Genomic DNA, 18,312 nt, shown 5'->3' with positions numbered 1-18,312 from the left:
ACTATCCAAAAGTTTGTATTATTGAAGTTCACAGCATCTGGAATTATAGATGTTTCATCGAAACCAAATTTAAGCAATTGCTTCTAGACAAAGCCCTTTGTGATTATAACATAAAAATATCCTATGACTTGAAAAGGCGTGGCTTTACTTTAATCCACAGAGCTAAACACATTATCATAATTTAAAAGATGGGCATTTCTATCGATTAGTCTTACTGTTACATTGTACATTTCCATATCCAGCAGAGAAAAAAAATCTGATAAATTTGAAAAAAGGCATTTATTTTATTTTCTGTAAAAAGGAAAACACATTCTTTTTGTAGTAGAAAAACGATTCTAGTCTAAGAATTCAGAAGTATATGTACATGTACTTTGGAAAAGTCAACATTAAAATTAGACTAACAAACTTTCAAGTAGGACTTTCCAATTTTGAAAAAATTAAGTACACTAATACATGTACGCTTCCTTAGTAACGAGTATAACATGATTATAAAAAACAATTTTATATCTAGATTTTGTTTTTTATATAATTATGCAGAATTGTATTTGGCTATACAAATGGTGTCTGTTATGCCTAAAAAACGCAATATTTGTTTAAGAATTATATTTTAAAACAGCTTATTTTGAAAGTTAATAAGAATTCTATAATTATTACCGAAAAATTGTAATAATGACTTATGCGTCATGATAATAAACTTTAAATAAACTAGTTCACGTTCATTAGTAATGGTAAAATTAAATCTAAATATATAATTCATTTACAAGAATCGACCTTAACCCGCACTTAAATTTTCATCTTTAGCCAGTCGACTAGTGAAATATCCGCAAAGGTCAATTAAGATCCTCTACAATTCCTAATCTCAATGGAACTATAAGATAATTTATTTATAATAAGAAATAATCACTAATCGAAGCAGGTAACAGCGGGTAAAAGCTCTGAGTGCATTTTAGTCAATGATACGTAAAGGAGGAATTTGAATTCCAGACTTTTCAGGAAATGGCAATCGGTGTGTTGAAATCTTCAAAGACTGGCTGCGCTGATTCTACAGCACTAGTCTCTTTAGGGATTTTTTTTCACAAAGATATTCAAATGAATGATCAATATGAAAATTAATATCTTTATAATTATTTTTAAGTATATTCATAAAATATTTGGAGATAACGAACAGTTTACAGCTCAAAAATTCCATATACAATACTTTTGAGCAGAGCAATCACGAACCTCCGAAACATCAGAGGTGGAATCGGGTCCCATGGAGGATTGGGCATCCCCTGTTGACCGGTCACACTCGCCGGGTGCTCTTTGTCATGATCGGGAAAGTACGGAAAAATCCGTCAAAAATTCGATATGTAAAATAATGACCTAACAATTAGTATGAAAAACGTCAGTCAGCATTTGACTCAGTGTTTAAATTGCATGTATTTGCTGACAAGGTCATTGTATCGACCATAGAACTTACAAAATGATGACTTTAAACAAGACTCTTGATATTCTAGTTTCATCAACTTTTTTTATGAATAACCTACCTCGATGATGGAGTTGTTCAAACGTAGAGCATACTCTTGCGTATCGAATCAACTGTAAGAAATATAAAGCCCGTATGTAGTTGAAGATAAATATGTTAATTGCTGCATAAGGTACATGTAAGTTAACGAGTGAAAGGTTAAAGTCATACGCTTATCAGAGAGCTTGGTTGGTAGATTACCATTACTAGTAATGTCTTTTTCAAGTAAAATATCTCAATATGAAACAGATGTGTCAGACTCTGTAGTACCTGGATACATCGTATCGACGTAAGAATGGAAATAAACATTTTTACTTGACAGTACTTTTTCGATATATCCAAATGTCGAGTTGAAGGCCACAGCAAGTGTTTTCTTCATTTCACGTATAAAATGTTGAACAAATTCTGCTTCAAATGAATACAAAATACGTCTGCTAATAACAGGGCGCAATTGGTACCCATGGGAAATCCAATAGATTGTTGGAAGACCTGATCTCCAAAAACCACATAATATTATCAAAACCATTACCGTTAATCAGTTCATAAATGACACTAAGCAAGCCTTCTGCATAGAATTCTTGAGCAATGACTGTTCCATCAGTTATCAGTTATGCACAAAATTACACATACGTCTATAGTACAATATTGAACATATTTAATTTTACTTTGAATGATTTATACACATGTAAAAATTAAAAAAAAAACACAATAAAATGACTTTCTTTGGATGTTCGTTCGCGAATTAACGTCGCAGCTATTGCAGAAAAAATTACATAACCCACTTACGCGGGTTTTGTATTCTGCAACCAAATCTGTTTTTATGCATTATACAGTGTCACAAATACAGAGGACCTTCAACGGAAATGCCCAATTTCAGAGCTAAATAAATAGTCCGCTGAAGCATCGTCTATTTTTCATTGTATTTACTACTGATGATGGAAAAATGAATTCATAACAAAAACATGAGTTACGTTGAAAGTTTTTTAAATGGAGCCGGAAAACCCATTGAAAAATACTTCAGAGAATTCACGCTACCTGGATCAAATTATTCTGCCATTGCTGTGGGAATAGGGTTATAAGATAATTAGGCAACAGCATTGTATGCATGATTATGAAAATGCTGAATCAATAGCTACATGTATAATTAAGACAGGATTATAAAGTGCATGAAATGCAGGCTACAGGTTTTGAAACATTCTCTACCCTATCTGTTTAAATATAAGTATATCATCCATAATGACTTCCAGAAAAGATACACTCACACGCAATCACATACAGGCCAAAGAATGAACATATTGGATCATACCGATACTAATCATATCCAATTAGCTTCATACCAGTCAAGTAACCATACCCGAAGACAGATCAATTCTTTGCACCAATTCCATTAAAAATCGATTCAAATTATAGAAGATATCTTCAATTCAAAATTTGTTTCCTGAGGATAGCTTGAGATTTTTTTATGAAAAGTTTTATCTTGGACTTAATTTTTCCAGTTGATTCGATACACAATACTGAAGAGCATGCTCTATGTACCAAAAAAATTCTAAAACGAGACAAGCAATTGAGAAACAAGTTGATGAAACAAGGGTATCAACAAACTTGTTTAAAGTCAACAATTCGCAAGTTCTACGGTCTTTACAATGACCTTGTCAGCAAAAACAATCTTCCAATTAGTTAACTGCTGACGGTTGTTTTTCCTACTAATTGTTCTGCCATGAAAATTTACATACTGAATTGCTACAGATTTTCCCGTTTGGTCGATCGACAAGAAGCACACGGTGGAAGTGAACTGTCCACTGGAGATGCTTACTCTTTCATGGTACCTGATCCCACCTATGATATTTCTAGAGGTCCATGTTTGATCCGCTCCCGATTTGTATTGATTCAATGGACCTTTGACCTTGATTACTGTTCTATATTTCAATATTTCGTATGACTGCTAATGAATGAAAGAAGAATCCTTTCATTTTTAGGGCCATAGGGCAAGTTCCCTTAATTATTCATACAATGCAAAAAAAACAAAAAAAAACAAAAACGATTTCACCCCATTAGTTTAGTTTTAATTTGATTTTTAACAATTAAATGCTCTAACATAACTTCCAATGAGTGAACATCAAAGAATATATAGTCAGCTATTTATATAATGCCCACATGGTTTTCAGGTGAAAATTTTAGTTCTGTTTAGTTTTTCTTTGAAACTTTACATCTTGAATTTGTACAAGTTAAGGAGGGTCCCCATTAAGCTGTTTACTTAAATAATAAAATATCCTCCTTTGGTTGTTAGTAGAGGAATTAATGTCGCAGCTGTTGCAGAAAAAATGCATATAATTTTTGTTTTTGTTCTGCAATGGATGCAAAGTTAATCCCCGTACCAACAAAGACAAAAGTTTTATGGTTTATATTTACATCTGTTTGAAAAAAAACATTCAAAGTAAAATTAAATATGTTAATGTATTTTAGATGAATATGTCATTCAATGCATAACCGATGGAATAGCCATTGTTCAAGAAACCTTTGCACGTGACTTGCTTAGTGTCGTTGATGCACTGACTAATGACAAAGGTCTTCGTAAGAAATAAAGGAAAAAAATATTCAATGGATGTAAATGGGCCATGTAAAGAGGGGTCATTCTAGCATGATCCATCTTTACAGCAGCTTTTGTCGGAGATGACCAGGAAATAAGATATACCGTGTGTTGAACAACAATGATTTTACGAGATATATTCAGAGTGCTATGGTTACTGATTTCAGTCCAATCTCATTTTTATTCTAGAAAACAAATTCTGAATCTAAGAGATATATTAGTAGATACGTCTACATACATGTGTTACAACTTCCAGATGACATACAGGGAAAAACTATGTAGTTAGGGACAATAAATCCATGGGGCCATTTTTAACCGCATAGATGCCTTAATTGCAAAGAAAATCTAAGCCTTTGAAAGATGACCCGGGTATAAATTTTACTTCTACAAGTTGAGAATAATTAACAATGAAAAATGAACCCTGGCTCAAACTACTTCATTACATGGGATAGAGAGAAAGCCAAGTCTCTGGGGATCGAATAGATCATTAATAATGCCCTTTGTTTTACGTACGATACCTCATCTAAATGCAGTTGAATACCACGATTTAACTGCTATAGGCAATGGAAGCTAAGGTCTTATTGGCGTTTGACCTTCGAAGAATGCATTTGGTTTACGAACAAATGAAAGATATTAAAGCAATTAAAACCATATCTCTTTACCTAAGATGTTCAACCTTTTTAGCTCACCTGAGATGAAAGCGCATGTGAGCTTTTCTGATCACATTTTGTCCGGCGTCCGTCTGTCTGTAAACTTTTCACATTTTTGACTTCTTCTCTGGAACCACTGGGCCAATTTCAACCAAACTTGCCACAAAGTATTCTTGGGTAAAGAGGATTCAAGTTTGTTCAAATGAAGGGCCACGCATTCATTCAAGGGGAGATAATTCAGAAATAGTGAAAATTTTGGTAGCATGTTTTAAAAATCTTCCCAAGAACCACTGTGCCAGGAAAGATAAAACTTATAAGGAACATCCTCAGGTAGTGTAGATTCAAGGTTGTTCAAATCATGACCCCAAGGGGGATAGGGTGGGGCCACAATGGCCTACCAAAGTTTTACATAGAAATATAAAGGAATAGTCTTTAAAAATCTTCTGAAGAATAGCAAAGCCATGATTCATCATATTTATTTGGAAGAATCCTCAGGTAGTGTACATGTAGATTCTAGTTTGTGCCAGTCATGACCCCTGGGGGTAGGGCAGGGCCACAATGGCCGACCAAAGTTTAACAAAGAAATATATAGGAAAATTCTGAAAAATTTTCTTCTCAAGAATAACAAAGCCATGATTGATCATATTTATATGGAAGCATCCTCAGGTAGTGTAGATTCAAGTTTGTTCAAATCATGACCCCCCGGGGGTAGGGTGGGGCCACAATGGCCGACCAAAGTTTTACATAGAAATATAAAGGAATAGTCTTTAAAAATCTTCTGAAGAATAGCAAAGCCATGATTCATCATATTTATATGGAAGCATCCTCAGGTAGTGTAGATTCAAATTTATTCAAATCATGACCTCGGGGGATAGGGTGGGGTCACAATGGCCGACCAAAGCCATGATTCATCATATTTATTTGGAAGAATCCTCAGGTAGCGTAGATTCAAGTTTGTTCAAATCATGACCCCCGGGGGTAGGGCAGGGCCACAATGGCCGACCAAAATTTTACATAGAAATGTATAGAAAAATTCTTTAAAATTTTTTCTCAAGAATAACAAAGCTATGATTAGTCATATTAATATGGAAGCATTTTCAGGTAGTGTAGATTCAAGTTTGTGCAAATCATACCCTCTCCCTTTTTGGGTTTTAACTTTTCAATAATGAACTAATATCTGCTTTTTCCTAGCCACAGTGCTCAGGTGATCGATGTGGCCCATGGGCCTCTTGTTATTCCTTGCTACATCTGATTATCTGTAAGTTAAAAGACTAAAGAGGCATGGACACCCTTGCATTGTTGTTTTGTTTAACACATTAAAGGATTTTTGTTTCTCTTGAATTCAAGTGAAAGAGCTAAATGACAACCACATTTGTTATAACCTTACAACAAATACCCTGTTATTGTTATAGTTAATGGTTTTGCTGAGTGTGTACGATTTCCCAGCATTGCTCATCATCACTCACCACAACTTGACAAAGCTAGTTTGATAGTTTTACTTTCTTACATTTTAAAAATAGAACTTGAGTATAGTTTCAATAGTTTTCAACAATTAACCTCTCCCTTTTAAAAAAAATTGTTCTTAAAAGTGCCAGGATATATGACAGTCAAACATGCCCTAGCAGACCATCTTTGCTAGCCAAGGGTGATGATCCGCTCCTCTCTTCTTTTCAAAAAAAGAGGAGAGGAGTGGATCGTCCCCCTTGGCTAGCGAAGATGACCCTGTGAATAGCCATCATACCATGTAAATTGCCATCATACCCTTAATATGACCATATTACCCTATAAATAGCCATCAATCTCTTGTATGAGACATGTATAAATAAACACTATACCTTGCCAATTTGCCATTGCACCCCATAACTACTAAAGAGTTATATCATACCCTGTAAATAGTCAACATACTGTATAAGTGGAATTTTTAGCGAGATGCAAATTTAGCGATTTGTCAATTAAATTAGTATTTTATTTTTAGCGAGATGAAATTTTAGTGATTTTAAAAAGCTCACTAAAGAAGCTATTACAAATAAAGCACAATTAATTTTTAGCGATATTCAATTTTAGCGATCTTGGCACTCTCGCTAATAATGCCAAAATTAAATCCTCGCTAAAATTTCTCCTTATACGGTACATTGAAAATAGCCATCATACCATGTTTAAAGCCTTCAAACCTTATAAATAGTTATTATACCCTGTAAATATCTACATAACCCTGTAAAATGCTTACATGCCCTTAAATAGCTAACATACCCTGTAAATACATTTACTGGTACATAGAATGGTTTGTTTGACAAGCTGTTTGTTCTGTCAAAGAAAAAAATTACTTTAAACAGATTATACACTATCAAGATGCTTTTATTTCATATGTTTATTTTCATCTTGCAAGAGCTATAAAAAATTATACAAATTACAACAATATATATGTATATAAATATTCAACAAAATGAATTAACTAGTCTGTAAAAATCATTTCCTAACTTGTTCCACTTGATGGGTATGGCACTTGCTCACTAGTTCTAGGAGTTGTCCTGATTTATGAAGAGACTTTGTTTCACTTGCCCCACCAATACAGGTTCCATTGATAAAAACTCTGGGTACCTTATAAAGAATAAAAGGAAATGGTCATCTTTGTGGAAAATTAGAAAAAATACACATTCTCATCACCAGCAATTCAGCATCACAGAGATGCATTTGTACACCAAAACTTTGTTAACACCTTGATTTTTCACTTGTTAAATATTGCATCTTTTAAAAGGTTTAAATTGTTTGGCTATTTACATGAGTAAATTTTACAAAGTATAAATTTTAGATATCTTCATACATGTAGTTGTTCAAATAAATTACAGATTACTTACATAATTGACAGAAGTGAAGGTATACAATGTACGTAAAACAATATTAATAAATGCAATTTCAATCCTGCCTATTTAAATCATTGAATGCTGAGCTTCACACTAACCGTTCTAGCCTGTGTGATATCTGCCAGGTAGTTCTGTATATGTGGACCCTCAGGATGATGGTTCAGCTCCATGGCTTCGTAGGGTATCCCAAGGTTTCTGAAGATCTCCTTGGTCTGCACACAAAAAGGGCATGTTGTCTTGGAGAAGATAACCACACAGTTTTGTGAGATGGCTTGCTGAACTAACTTGGCTTGAGGGTGAGATAACGTTGTTGGCAGACGTGAAGAATTTAATCCCATTACTAAAACACAATTTAACAAAATATAGTATGAGGAGTAAATTCATACTGATATGTTGTCGAAGCTGAGAAATGTTCTGACTTCACCTGTCAATTATAAGCATAGCCAGTGTGAATTCATTTGGACATTGTCAATCCTCAGAGATTGATTTTTGATGTTATATAACTTTTCAAACTATCGATATAAATGCAAAATTTAAAAACTTATATTTTTTAGTATCTTAGATACTAAGTATAAACTTATGAAGTATAAACTTTATTGTCTTAGGCTAGATTAAAGAAAATGTGTATTTTTTAAATACTTCTATGGTGTACAACATTTGCAATCTAATTAAAATTAGATCCTTTACGCTCCTTGTATTTTGTTATGTCGCCTTAGAGCGAAATAACAAAATACAAGGAGTGTAAAGGATCTAATTTTAATTAGATTGACAACATTTACAAATATCAACTTTTTAAAATACCTTATCAAAACTTTGAAATATTTTTTAATAATATTGAGACACATTGAGATGCATAAAATGAAAATTGTTTCATGAAAAGTTACGTCTTGAATTATCTACCTGTCAATAGATAGTTTTCGATAGGCCTGAATTTAGCGAAAGTTACCTCCCGTTGGCCGCCATATTGGAGGTCGACTTGGTGTCAGTGATTTTCCCTCTTTGTCTTACCAAGTTTAAGAAACTATAGCAGAACTATTTGGTGGAAAATCTTTATCAAATAATTTTTTTTAAATAAAGGAGGCTTCCAAAACTTTATATACTTCAGAAAAATAATGATTTCTAATTCAGAATAGCAAATATAAAAATTTTAAATTGGTTGAACAATGAAGGAATATGAGCGTTTGGACCTCCAGTATGGCGACCAACGGGAAGTAACTCTTGGTCAATCGAAAACTATCTATAATCACAATTTGACAAGTACAGCAAATTTTTAGGTGCACAACGTGAACACCTCCTAGGACGTTATAACAGGATATTTTTATCCTTTTAATGAGATAACTAACCTGTTATTTACGAGATAATTAACTTGATATAATAAGATAATTATCTCGTTATAACAATTTAAAATATTTTTTTTTTATCTTGCGAAATTGAGTCTATCCGGCTTTCGTAATACTAAGACCCCCCACCCATCCAAAAAAATTAAATTAAGAAATGAATTTTAACAAAATCTACAGAAATGCATAAATATAGATTGTAATATGCTAACGGGATATAAGGCGAAGGGGTAAACCAATAGGGCAACGAGAATCAGGCCGAAACCCTGGGTAAACGGATCCTCTAAATAACTTGAAACAAGTAGAAACACAAGGACAGTACCGGTAAAGGCAAACTGCCCAATACAAACATTGATAAAACGTAAAACCTATTATTAACTCATGTTAATTTCAGTAGTTTAAATATATTCATGAATTTGGTTACAATCTGAAGAAACATAATTTTTTACCTTACGCAATTTTTTAACGTCTACTTTCAGTTTGAATTTATGACAATTGTACGTAAAACTATTCGGTTTGAAAGAACATTTTCAATATTTATATTCATTAATAAAAAATACTATTACAGTAATAAAGTTTAAAAAGTGTATATCTATTTTAACTGATAAGAATCTCTAACAAAATAAAGCATATTGGTAAATAGCATTTTAGATTTTCGTACGATCTAACAAATATAGAAAAATATTAATCAAAATTTACATTTTCTGTGAAACTTTTCCCGAAAATTTGTTGCTGACGGTCAAAGAAAAAGCGATCCTAAATTTAAGATTGAAAATTTGTTTACTTTTAAAAATGGGAACCAGTCAAACACATAAAACGTAAACAAACATGGCAGTCAGCTGACGATTCTGCAATCGTGGACATCTGATGAAAAAAACGTATTTGTCTCAGCTTTAGCATGAATTAAATCGACTAAAAGAATGTGGGTCAAACCGGAGGAAGTTTTATTAGCCAATGCACTGTGGTAACTAAAAATTAAATGCTCCTGTTTTAGAATTGGAATGAACAGGAAATGACAATAAGATTTAAAGCCGATTTAAAGTTGCACTCTCTCTCCCTAACAATCTCATAGTAGCACTAGATTTTTATAAAGATATCTCTAGTATGGGTTGTTTCTATGCTATAGGTCGTTTTGGTTGCCTTTACATTTCTTAACGCCCCTGAGAAGAAAAAAAAATAGTCAGTGTAAAGGGGGGGAGGTATTATTTCCTTCCTCTTTATAAGAAGAGACCATGAGGCCACAAGTTTTTAAAGTTGTTTACATTTTTCTTTTTCGAATCCATTTCTGTCCTGTCACTTTTTTCTCCTCTCTGGTATATTTTGTGCCATACCTTGCACGGGAAGTGACAGGTGAAAGACCTGCCAGGGATGGAAGAGTGCACAAGCATGGGTTGTCATCTTCATGGGGCGAAGACCTTTATGAGGGAGGAATGTGCCAGTCAGAAGGGGTTCAATCACCATTGGTCAGATAGCTCCATTTTTGGAATGCTTTATTGTCTAAAATCAACAACCTTTCCGATTGATGATCAATTATAAAGTGATCCTTGTGAAAACATGATGTTTAATCCTGTTTAATATTTAAACTATCAAACCTGATGCACTTTTAATTAATAGTTGCTAAATTTACTATTACTATTAATAATAAAGTTATGGACCAGATGTCACTAATGCCTAAACCCTTAACCCCAGTCAGCATTTGTATAATACATGCTTGATTGTATATTATGCATCAAATCACATTAAAAAATGCCATTTAAAAGGCATTTAAGTCATTACTTTAATTTTGCAGGGTGACAGAGAGGGCCAACCCTTTCTTTGTCCTTCAGAGGAGGAAGGGTTATGGAGGGGGTGGACTCACGGGACTGTTAGTTGGGACCCTGGACACAGTGTTAGACAGCAAGGTCAGTATGGGCTATTGTCTTGTTACTGTTTAATACCAGTAAATGTTTAACTTTATAGATTTTTATATAAAATTTTGGGTACCACCAACAAAAAAGAAAAAAAATTTCACCCTACTATTTATACTCGAAGGCCGAAGGCATTTTAAAAAGAGAAGTTTTGTTTTTATGCGCCCAAATCGATAGATTCAGAGCATGTATTGTTTTTGTCCTGTCTGTCTGTTTGTTTATCTGTTTGCCTGTCTGTTGTCAACTTTAACCTTCGCCATAACTTTTGAACCGTGAGAGATAGAGACTTCATATTTGGTATGCATACTTCACTAATGGAGCACTTTCAGCTGACACCAAGGTCAATGACCTTGTGACTTTGATTGTGACCTATACGTTAAAAATAGCTTTTTCGATCTTTTGCCATTACTTTTGAACCATAGGAGATGGAGACTTCATATTTGGTATGCTTACTCTGATAATTAAGCTCTTTCAAATAACGCCAAGGTCAGCGACCTTGTGACCTTGACTCGTGACCTGTGAAATTGACTTATATGTTAAAATTGCTTTTTTGAACTTTCGCCATTATTTCTGAACCATAGGAGGTAAGAGACTTCATATTTGGTATGCATATTCCACTAATTAAGTTCTTTCAAATGACACCAAGGACAATGATCGTGTGACCTTGACTGTGACCTATTGCTAAAAATTGCTTTTTCGAACTTTGTTGCTACTGGGCGCATAGTGTTTCACAAACACCTCTTGTCTGTTTCTGCTTTTCTACTATTGAGACATTTGGTTTATCAGTGATATATATTTTAAATTTGACCATTGAGTGTAAATGTACAAATACCGTATAAGTGGAAATTTTAGCGAGACAGAAATTTAGCGATTTCTATCTAAAATCTGGTATCTTATTTTTAGCGAGAAGTAATTTTAGTGATTTTAAAATGCTAACTAAAGAAGCTATTACAAATAATACACATTTAATTTTTAGCGATATTCAATTTTAGCATTGTTAGCACCCTCGCTAATAATGCCAAAATTAAATCCTCGCTAAAAACTCTACTTATACCGTAAAATTTGATTGACAATTAAATATTAAGAATTCTATTTTCATGCTTTTGGAACCTTTTTTCAGACTCCACCATATAGAATTTTACACCAGACCCCAGGTTCAGAGATAAGCTATAGTAAGTATTGAACATTCATTGTTAGGGAGAACAGTTAAATTGATACATAAAAATGGATATAAAGAAGTTACATGTAATTCAGAGCAGTGGATACATTCACTTATTTTTCTTTAAACGCTCTGTAATGATACTTTCAGTTATCTGTCTAAACCTAGAAATCTTTTAATTTTTTGTAACACAGGTGTGGCAGTAGCAAATAACAAAGTAGAAATACACAAAGACTGGGAATGGATAGAACAGAATCTGATGGAGACACTTGGTAAGTTGTGTGAGACACAGTTTAGTTAAGTAGAAATACACAAAGATGGGGGATAGGTGGGACATGAACTAGTGAAAGAGGGCAAGTGTCAAAAATACTTTGGTAAACTTTCAGATAAAGGGTTGTGTATTTTTACTATGATTTCACTACATATGTCACTGAGTTTTGTTTTTTAGGTGCATTTGAAAATGAGGAGGATGCCACTGAGTTTGTGAAGTGTAAGATAGAGAGCATGTACACACATGAGCACAAGCCTGGGGAAGGTTAGTGAAGGAACCAGTTCAAGGTTAAATACAGTAAAACAAGGCAGAATATCTTATATGAAAATTGTTTTGTGTAAGCTGGTTTCACAATACATGTATATACATATCTGTAGGTCACTGCATGAGGTCAAGGTCAAATTGAACAATTTGTGGTGGAGTACACACTGTTTTGAAACTTAAATAGCATAAGGTCAAGGTTAATTTATTAACATTGATAATGGAGTACACATATTTTCAGTTGTAGATGAGGAGGCTCAGAATTACAAAACTTCAACCCGGAAGTTCATGAAGTTGTTTAACATGCCAAGGGAAGAGAAACTTGTTAATCGTAAGAAATTATATTTCTTTTGTGAATTTTCCTTAAAAACAAAATGTTTACTTTAAAAGTCTAATTTCTTGAATCTTATTCAAATATTACTGAATTATTTTACTGTTGCTTGAATAAGCTAAATTATGCTTGTATATTTTGTTAAATACTTTAAAAGCCAATATCAGCATGTTTTTAATGATTAACAAATGCCTGAAAAATTTTAAAGATTTCTTACTATGTATGTGAACAGAATATTCCTGCAGCCTGTGGAAGAATAATATACCTCGTCAGGGCTGGATGTACCTAAGTGTCAATCACCTGTGTTTCTACTCCTTCCTGATGGGGAAAGAGGCCAAGGTCATCATAAGGTGGACAGATATTACAGTAAGTTAAACATTTAGGTCAATTTATTTTTAGCTCTTGCTGGTAAGATGTCTGTTGTCTGTCTGTAAACAATTTTTCAAAATATTCCTCCTCCTACAGTTTTGGTCAAATTTCAATATAACGTGGCACATAAGTAGACTGATTTTTAATGTGTTCTGAAACACTGGTAAGAATTTTAAATAATGATACACAAGTCTGGCTTCAACTTTGAAAGGCTAGTACGAAGTCAAACTAAAGATATTTCTATGCTATTTATGATTTATTAACCAATATAAAAAGTGGCAGATCCAGAAATCTTGAAAAGGGGGGTAACCAATTTTGTCAAGGTAGATGCCCACAGTCCCCCCCCCCAACCAACAAAAAGAGATTAAATCTTATGTATATTTTGGACACAAAAGGGAGGACGGGCCCCTCTGCCCCCTCTAAATCTGCCAGTGATGTACAGTAAAAATATACGTGCATTTGTATTAGATTGAAATGTCCTTGTCTTTGTATTCAAAATTATGATGATATGAAAGTTACATTCAAACTTTGGATTGGGTAGGTCTACATTTTGTGAGCATTACATAAAATCTAAAAGAGTTATCTTTCTTCTCCTGAAGTCACATTTTATCAAATTTTAGTGCATGCCTTTCTGATTACTTTTTACAGAAACTAGAGAAGGGCAACAACATGCTTTTTCCTGAAAGTATCAAAGTATCAACTAGGGAAGGGGAGGTAAATCTTTCTTAAAAATAAAAATAATAAAAAACAAAATATCTGTGTCTTAGCAAATATTGTGAAATAATATTGAACATTAATTGTGTCAATTTCTTTATTTCAAGTTGAAATAAAATGATTACGGATTAAAACTTACCTGTTAGCCATGGACTAAGACAATTATCATATTGGTGACATAGTTAAATTGGATTCCGATAGTTAGGATGAAAATCTTGTAATATATACCAGGTATAAGGAATAATGATCATTGTTTTAATATTATTTTTCAGTATGTGTTCTCTATGCTTCTTCGCAGTAGTGAAACTTTTAGGCTGATGGAACAGTTGGCCAATATGGCTATGAAACAGTAAGGGGTTTGAGTTATTCAATTTCTTTAATACTTTTAAATACTATTTTCTACTTTTCTGTTAGTGACCTTAATTTAGATCAAGTTCTGTTTTGAGTACAATGGAGACATATTTGACAGAGTTACGGTATGTGCCTTAGTGTTAGAGAAAAATTTCAATTATTTGCAGTTTCCATTCATTTTCTTCACAGAGGTTATACCTACTGAAATGAAATAAGGTATACATATTTATAATTAGCCATTTTTGACAGAGTTATGCCCCTTGGACTTATTTTTTACTTTTATGTCAGTGACCTTGAACTTCCAATGTGACCTTAGGTTAAGGTAATGACACTGTTTTAGTTCATAAGCAGTTACTGTGCCAAGATTGAACAACATTGCACAGACAAATGGATTGAAGAACAGATAGATGGACCAGGAGATTCTTATATACATGTACCTGCATGTTTATAATCCTATATATCCCTCACTCTGTTTGCTAGGGGTAAAAAGATGCCTATATACAACCTAGTTTGGGCAAATTTGAATGCAAAATACATTACATATGTAATTTTAAATGTCATAGGGAAAAAACATAAAAGCATCAAAATTAAATACATGTAATTGTAATCGTCAAAAAACCATGCTCCAGGACAACTAGCAGTAAAACTGTTTGCATGATTTCAATAACCAATGACTCATTATCAGAACTTTGCAATTACCGGTATGACGTCTGAGTTTTGGGTTAGGCTCCACTGTATGGTTGAATTGGCTTTTCTCTGAAAATACATCATATCTTATAGCAAACTTTGCTCAGGATTATGTATTATAATTAAGACATCTCTTTTTGTTCAAATGTGTAAAATTTTCAATCTGATTTTAAGGAGTAGGATTGTTGGGGGGGGTGTATTTGTGTTTCACAAACATGTCTTATTGCAGGTAAATGTGTTTTCCTATTTATTTTTATGCATCATTTTGTATTTGTATGAAGACAGAAACCATAAAAATTTAAATACTTTATATGTTTGCTTAACAGGTTAATGCAGGAGGGAGGCTTTGAAGAGGACAAAACAATTGTTGACAGAACTAAGTGAGCTCTCTCTTTCTTCCTTCTTCTCTCTCTCTCTCTCTGTATTCTCCCCCTTTCTCTCTCTCTGTAGTTCTCTCTCTCTCTATCCCCTTCTCTTTTTTTCTCTCTCTCTTAAGGAGCATATACATTGTAAATAGCTATTCACTCATGTTTTTCAAGTTCTTAGCCTTACTTTGACTTTTTCTAAGGACAGTTTTAATACTAATGCACATGTACATGATAGATAGAAAAATAATTCAGATATTGCTAACCTATTTAGTGCACACTTAAGCACTAAACAAGGTAAACATACTAATTTGTGTACTTATCCAGCAATATACATTTAAAACATCTAAAGATAAAGTTTTATTGTATCGAATGATTTTTTTTTTGTAGGAAAAGGACACCAAAGCGAATGTCCTCAATAAAGCGAGACCTGGATGCCCGAGCTAGAAGTGACGCGTTCAGGTCTGTAACCCCAAGATCTTAAGAATCACAACATTCGATCATGTCTTTTCAACTCTTTGTCTTGTTATTTTTAATCCATGTGTGCCTCGGCTCCCAGCTTGTTTGCCTGACGGTTGTTAACTTTTCACATTTTCCATTCTTCAGACAGCTTTCTTCAAAACAATATTCAGTGTAGAAAGTACACGATCAGACATGTGCTTAAGAGCACTTCTCTTTCAGCCGGTTTCGTAGCAAGAGTCCCATGAAGACCATATTTTTGACCACATTGGGAGAGAAGGTCAAGGTGTTCTCTTAACAAAAGTACAGTTTAATCTGATAAATATTATACAAGAGTATTATTGAGAAGGTTAAATGTACAGAGAAATGCCAGCAGCACCATGATAAATAGATCTTTTTTTAAAAATAAAAGTACTTGTAAATTAATTGAAAGTTCATTTTAAAGTCATGGCTAAAGTAAAGGCTAAAAATTAGACCATAGTTTAACATATGAGTGAAGAAAAAAGTCTTTATAAAATCTTATGTAAAACAACTGTTTTTTTTTTAGCTCCACTGGTCAAAGAAAAAGTGCAACAATGAGGTGTCACTTTGTCTAGCTTTCTGTCTGTCTGGAATGAATTTTTCAAAATGCTACTCCTCCTACAGTTTTGGTCCGATTTCAATATAACTTGACTGCACTAAGATACGTAATTCTGTTTAAGGGTTTTTAATTTTGATGAACAGTGTTGCCATGCTGACTGGAAATAGAAATTTCTTTGAAATATTTTCAAAAAGCTACTCGGTAACTCCTCCTACAGTTTTAATCTGATTTCAATAGAACTTGGCACACAAGTAGACTACTCTTAGATACATAAGTCTATGAATCTGTGTTTGATTTCAAGGAATGGTTTTGCTAAAAACTAAAAACAGAAATCACTTCTAAATATTTTCAAATGCTACTCCTCCTACAGTTTTGGAATGATTTCAATATAACTTTGCACACAAGTAGACTATACTAAGATACATAATTCTTCTTATCAGTGTTAGCTTCCATGAAGGGTGTTGCCATGGTTACTAAATTTAGAAATTTATTTGAAGTACTGTAGAAGTACTTTTTTCCGCGTGGTATTAATTTACGCTATGTACGTGGTCACAAATTTTCCGCGGAAATTTGTCCAAGCGTACTAAATATAAATGCACATGATATATAGTAACAGTCTAGGAAATCCCTGTAATTTTCTACACGCGGATTAAACAGAAATTGAAATTCTGCGGAATTATGACCCTGTGGAAAAAAGTACGTCTACAGTAGTTTCAAAATGCTTTCCTTACAGTTTTGATCTGATTTCAATAAATTTTGCCAAGAAAAAGACTAATTTGATTTGCTGTTGCAGGTTTCAAGTTCAAATGCTCCTTTTTCTTTTCTTCTTTATAAGTATAAACCATTAGAGTGACAGTCTCATCAGAGACTTCTTGTTAAAGTGAGAGTATAAACAATGTCAAGATAGATTTTTTATTTAAAATCTTGTTTCAACTGCACATTCATTTTGTTTTGTATGTCACTGTGACCTTGATGGTAGTGACTCAGATGTCAAGGTGAAATATAGCTCTCTTAGTATTTAAAAATGTTGATATGATCACAATTTATTCCCTTAATGCAATAATGCTTTTACTGAATAGAAAGTTGCCTATGAGATTAGGGTGAACAATGAACCTAAGTAAGTTAAAGTTGTGAAGCCATTTTTAGGTCACAGGTCAAGGTCAGAGCAGATCTTTTGTAAAATTTTCACTGGGGCAAATAATTTCTGCCCTTTGACCAATTTGACTTACAGGTATGCATCACCTTGGAATAACTTTAAATGTGTTTGAGAAAAAGTTAAAAATCAAGGCCAATGTAATATGAATGTATTGCATTTTAAAACTAAGTTTTAAATCCATACTTTATTCAACCGAAACTTCAGGCAATCTCAAGCCATTATTCTCCCATTTCTTTTAAAGACCAAAATTATGTTAAATCATCCCCCACTGAATCGTGGCATCTTATTGAAAGTTTATTGTCATGTAGTCATCAGTGTTTTATCTTTAAAGACACTGCAGACAGAGGAACTAGCACTATGACATTTTTTGATATTTGAAAAGATGTGTTTATCATTTTTCTTCAAATATCACAACAGTTTATTACCTGCGAAAAGGACTATACCATAACTGGAAAAACCTGTCATGAAATTGAAGTCGGGTTCAATGTTCATGGTAATTTTGGTACATTGAACCCGACCTTTTGTTTTGGTAAAGGTGTCTAGACTGGTCATCATATGACATTAGACATCCTGCCCTTTTTTAGATATATTATGCATAAGAAATTTTTATTTATAGGTCAGCCTTTTGTCTTCCCCTGGATGAGAAGTTAGACGGGGACACGGACTGTGTCCTATGGACTCCCTATAATAAACAGCACACCTGGGGGAGACTCTACCTCTCCAGTAGCTATATCTGCTTTGCCAGCAGGGTGAGTCAACAGAA

The 18,312-nt window shown here is 33.4% G+C and overlaps 2 protein-coding genes across 2 annotated transcripts; one reads left to right on the top strand and one right to left on the bottom strand.

Moving 5' to 3' along the window:
• Positions 1–7,085: 7,085 nt before the first annotated feature.
• Positions 7,086–9,447, bottom strand: LOC134274906 (glutaredoxin-2, mitochondrial-like). The gene is made up of 3 exons (XM_062757144.1): positions 9,389–9,447; positions 7,701–7,942; positions 7,086–7,339 (listed from the first exon to the last, which is right to left on the bottom strand). The coding sequence occupies exons 2-3, from the start codon at positions 7,938–7,940 to the stop codon at positions 7,208–7,210; spliced, it is 372 nt and encodes a 123-aa protein (XP_062613128.1). The 5' UTR covers positions 7,941–7,942; positions 9,389–9,447; the 3' UTR covers positions 7,086–7,207.
• A 308-nt stretch (positions 9,448–9,755) lies between these two features.
• On the top strand, positions 9,756–18,298 carry LOC134274905 (TBC1 domain family member 9-like; the record flags this gene model as incomplete). The annotated part of the gene is made up of 12 exons (XM_062757143.1): positions 9,756–9,903; positions 10,729–10,840; positions 11,967–12,018; positions 12,200–12,277; positions 12,454–12,540; positions 12,779–12,868; positions 13,101–13,234; positions 13,886–13,951; positions 14,224–14,300; positions 15,316–15,369; positions 15,745–15,816; positions 18,166–18,298. Coding segments are annotated over exons 1-12 (999 nt in total), but the record flags the coding sequence as incomplete, so codon positions are not given.
• Positions 18,299–18,312: the final 14 nt, after the last annotated feature.

This window comes from Saccostrea cucullata, unplaced genomic scaffold (genome assembly GCF_032062105.1).
Source record: "Saccostrea cucullata isolate Sc308-1 unplaced genomic scaffold, CSIRO_AGI_Scuc_v1 ctg469, whole genome shotgun sequence".
Lineage (NCBI taxonomy): Eukaryota > Metazoa > Mollusca > Bivalvia > Ostreida > Ostreidae > Saccostrea > Saccostrea cuccullata.
Note: the sequence above shows the minus strand (reverse complement) of the source record. Positions and strands in the feature narration are given on the sequence as shown.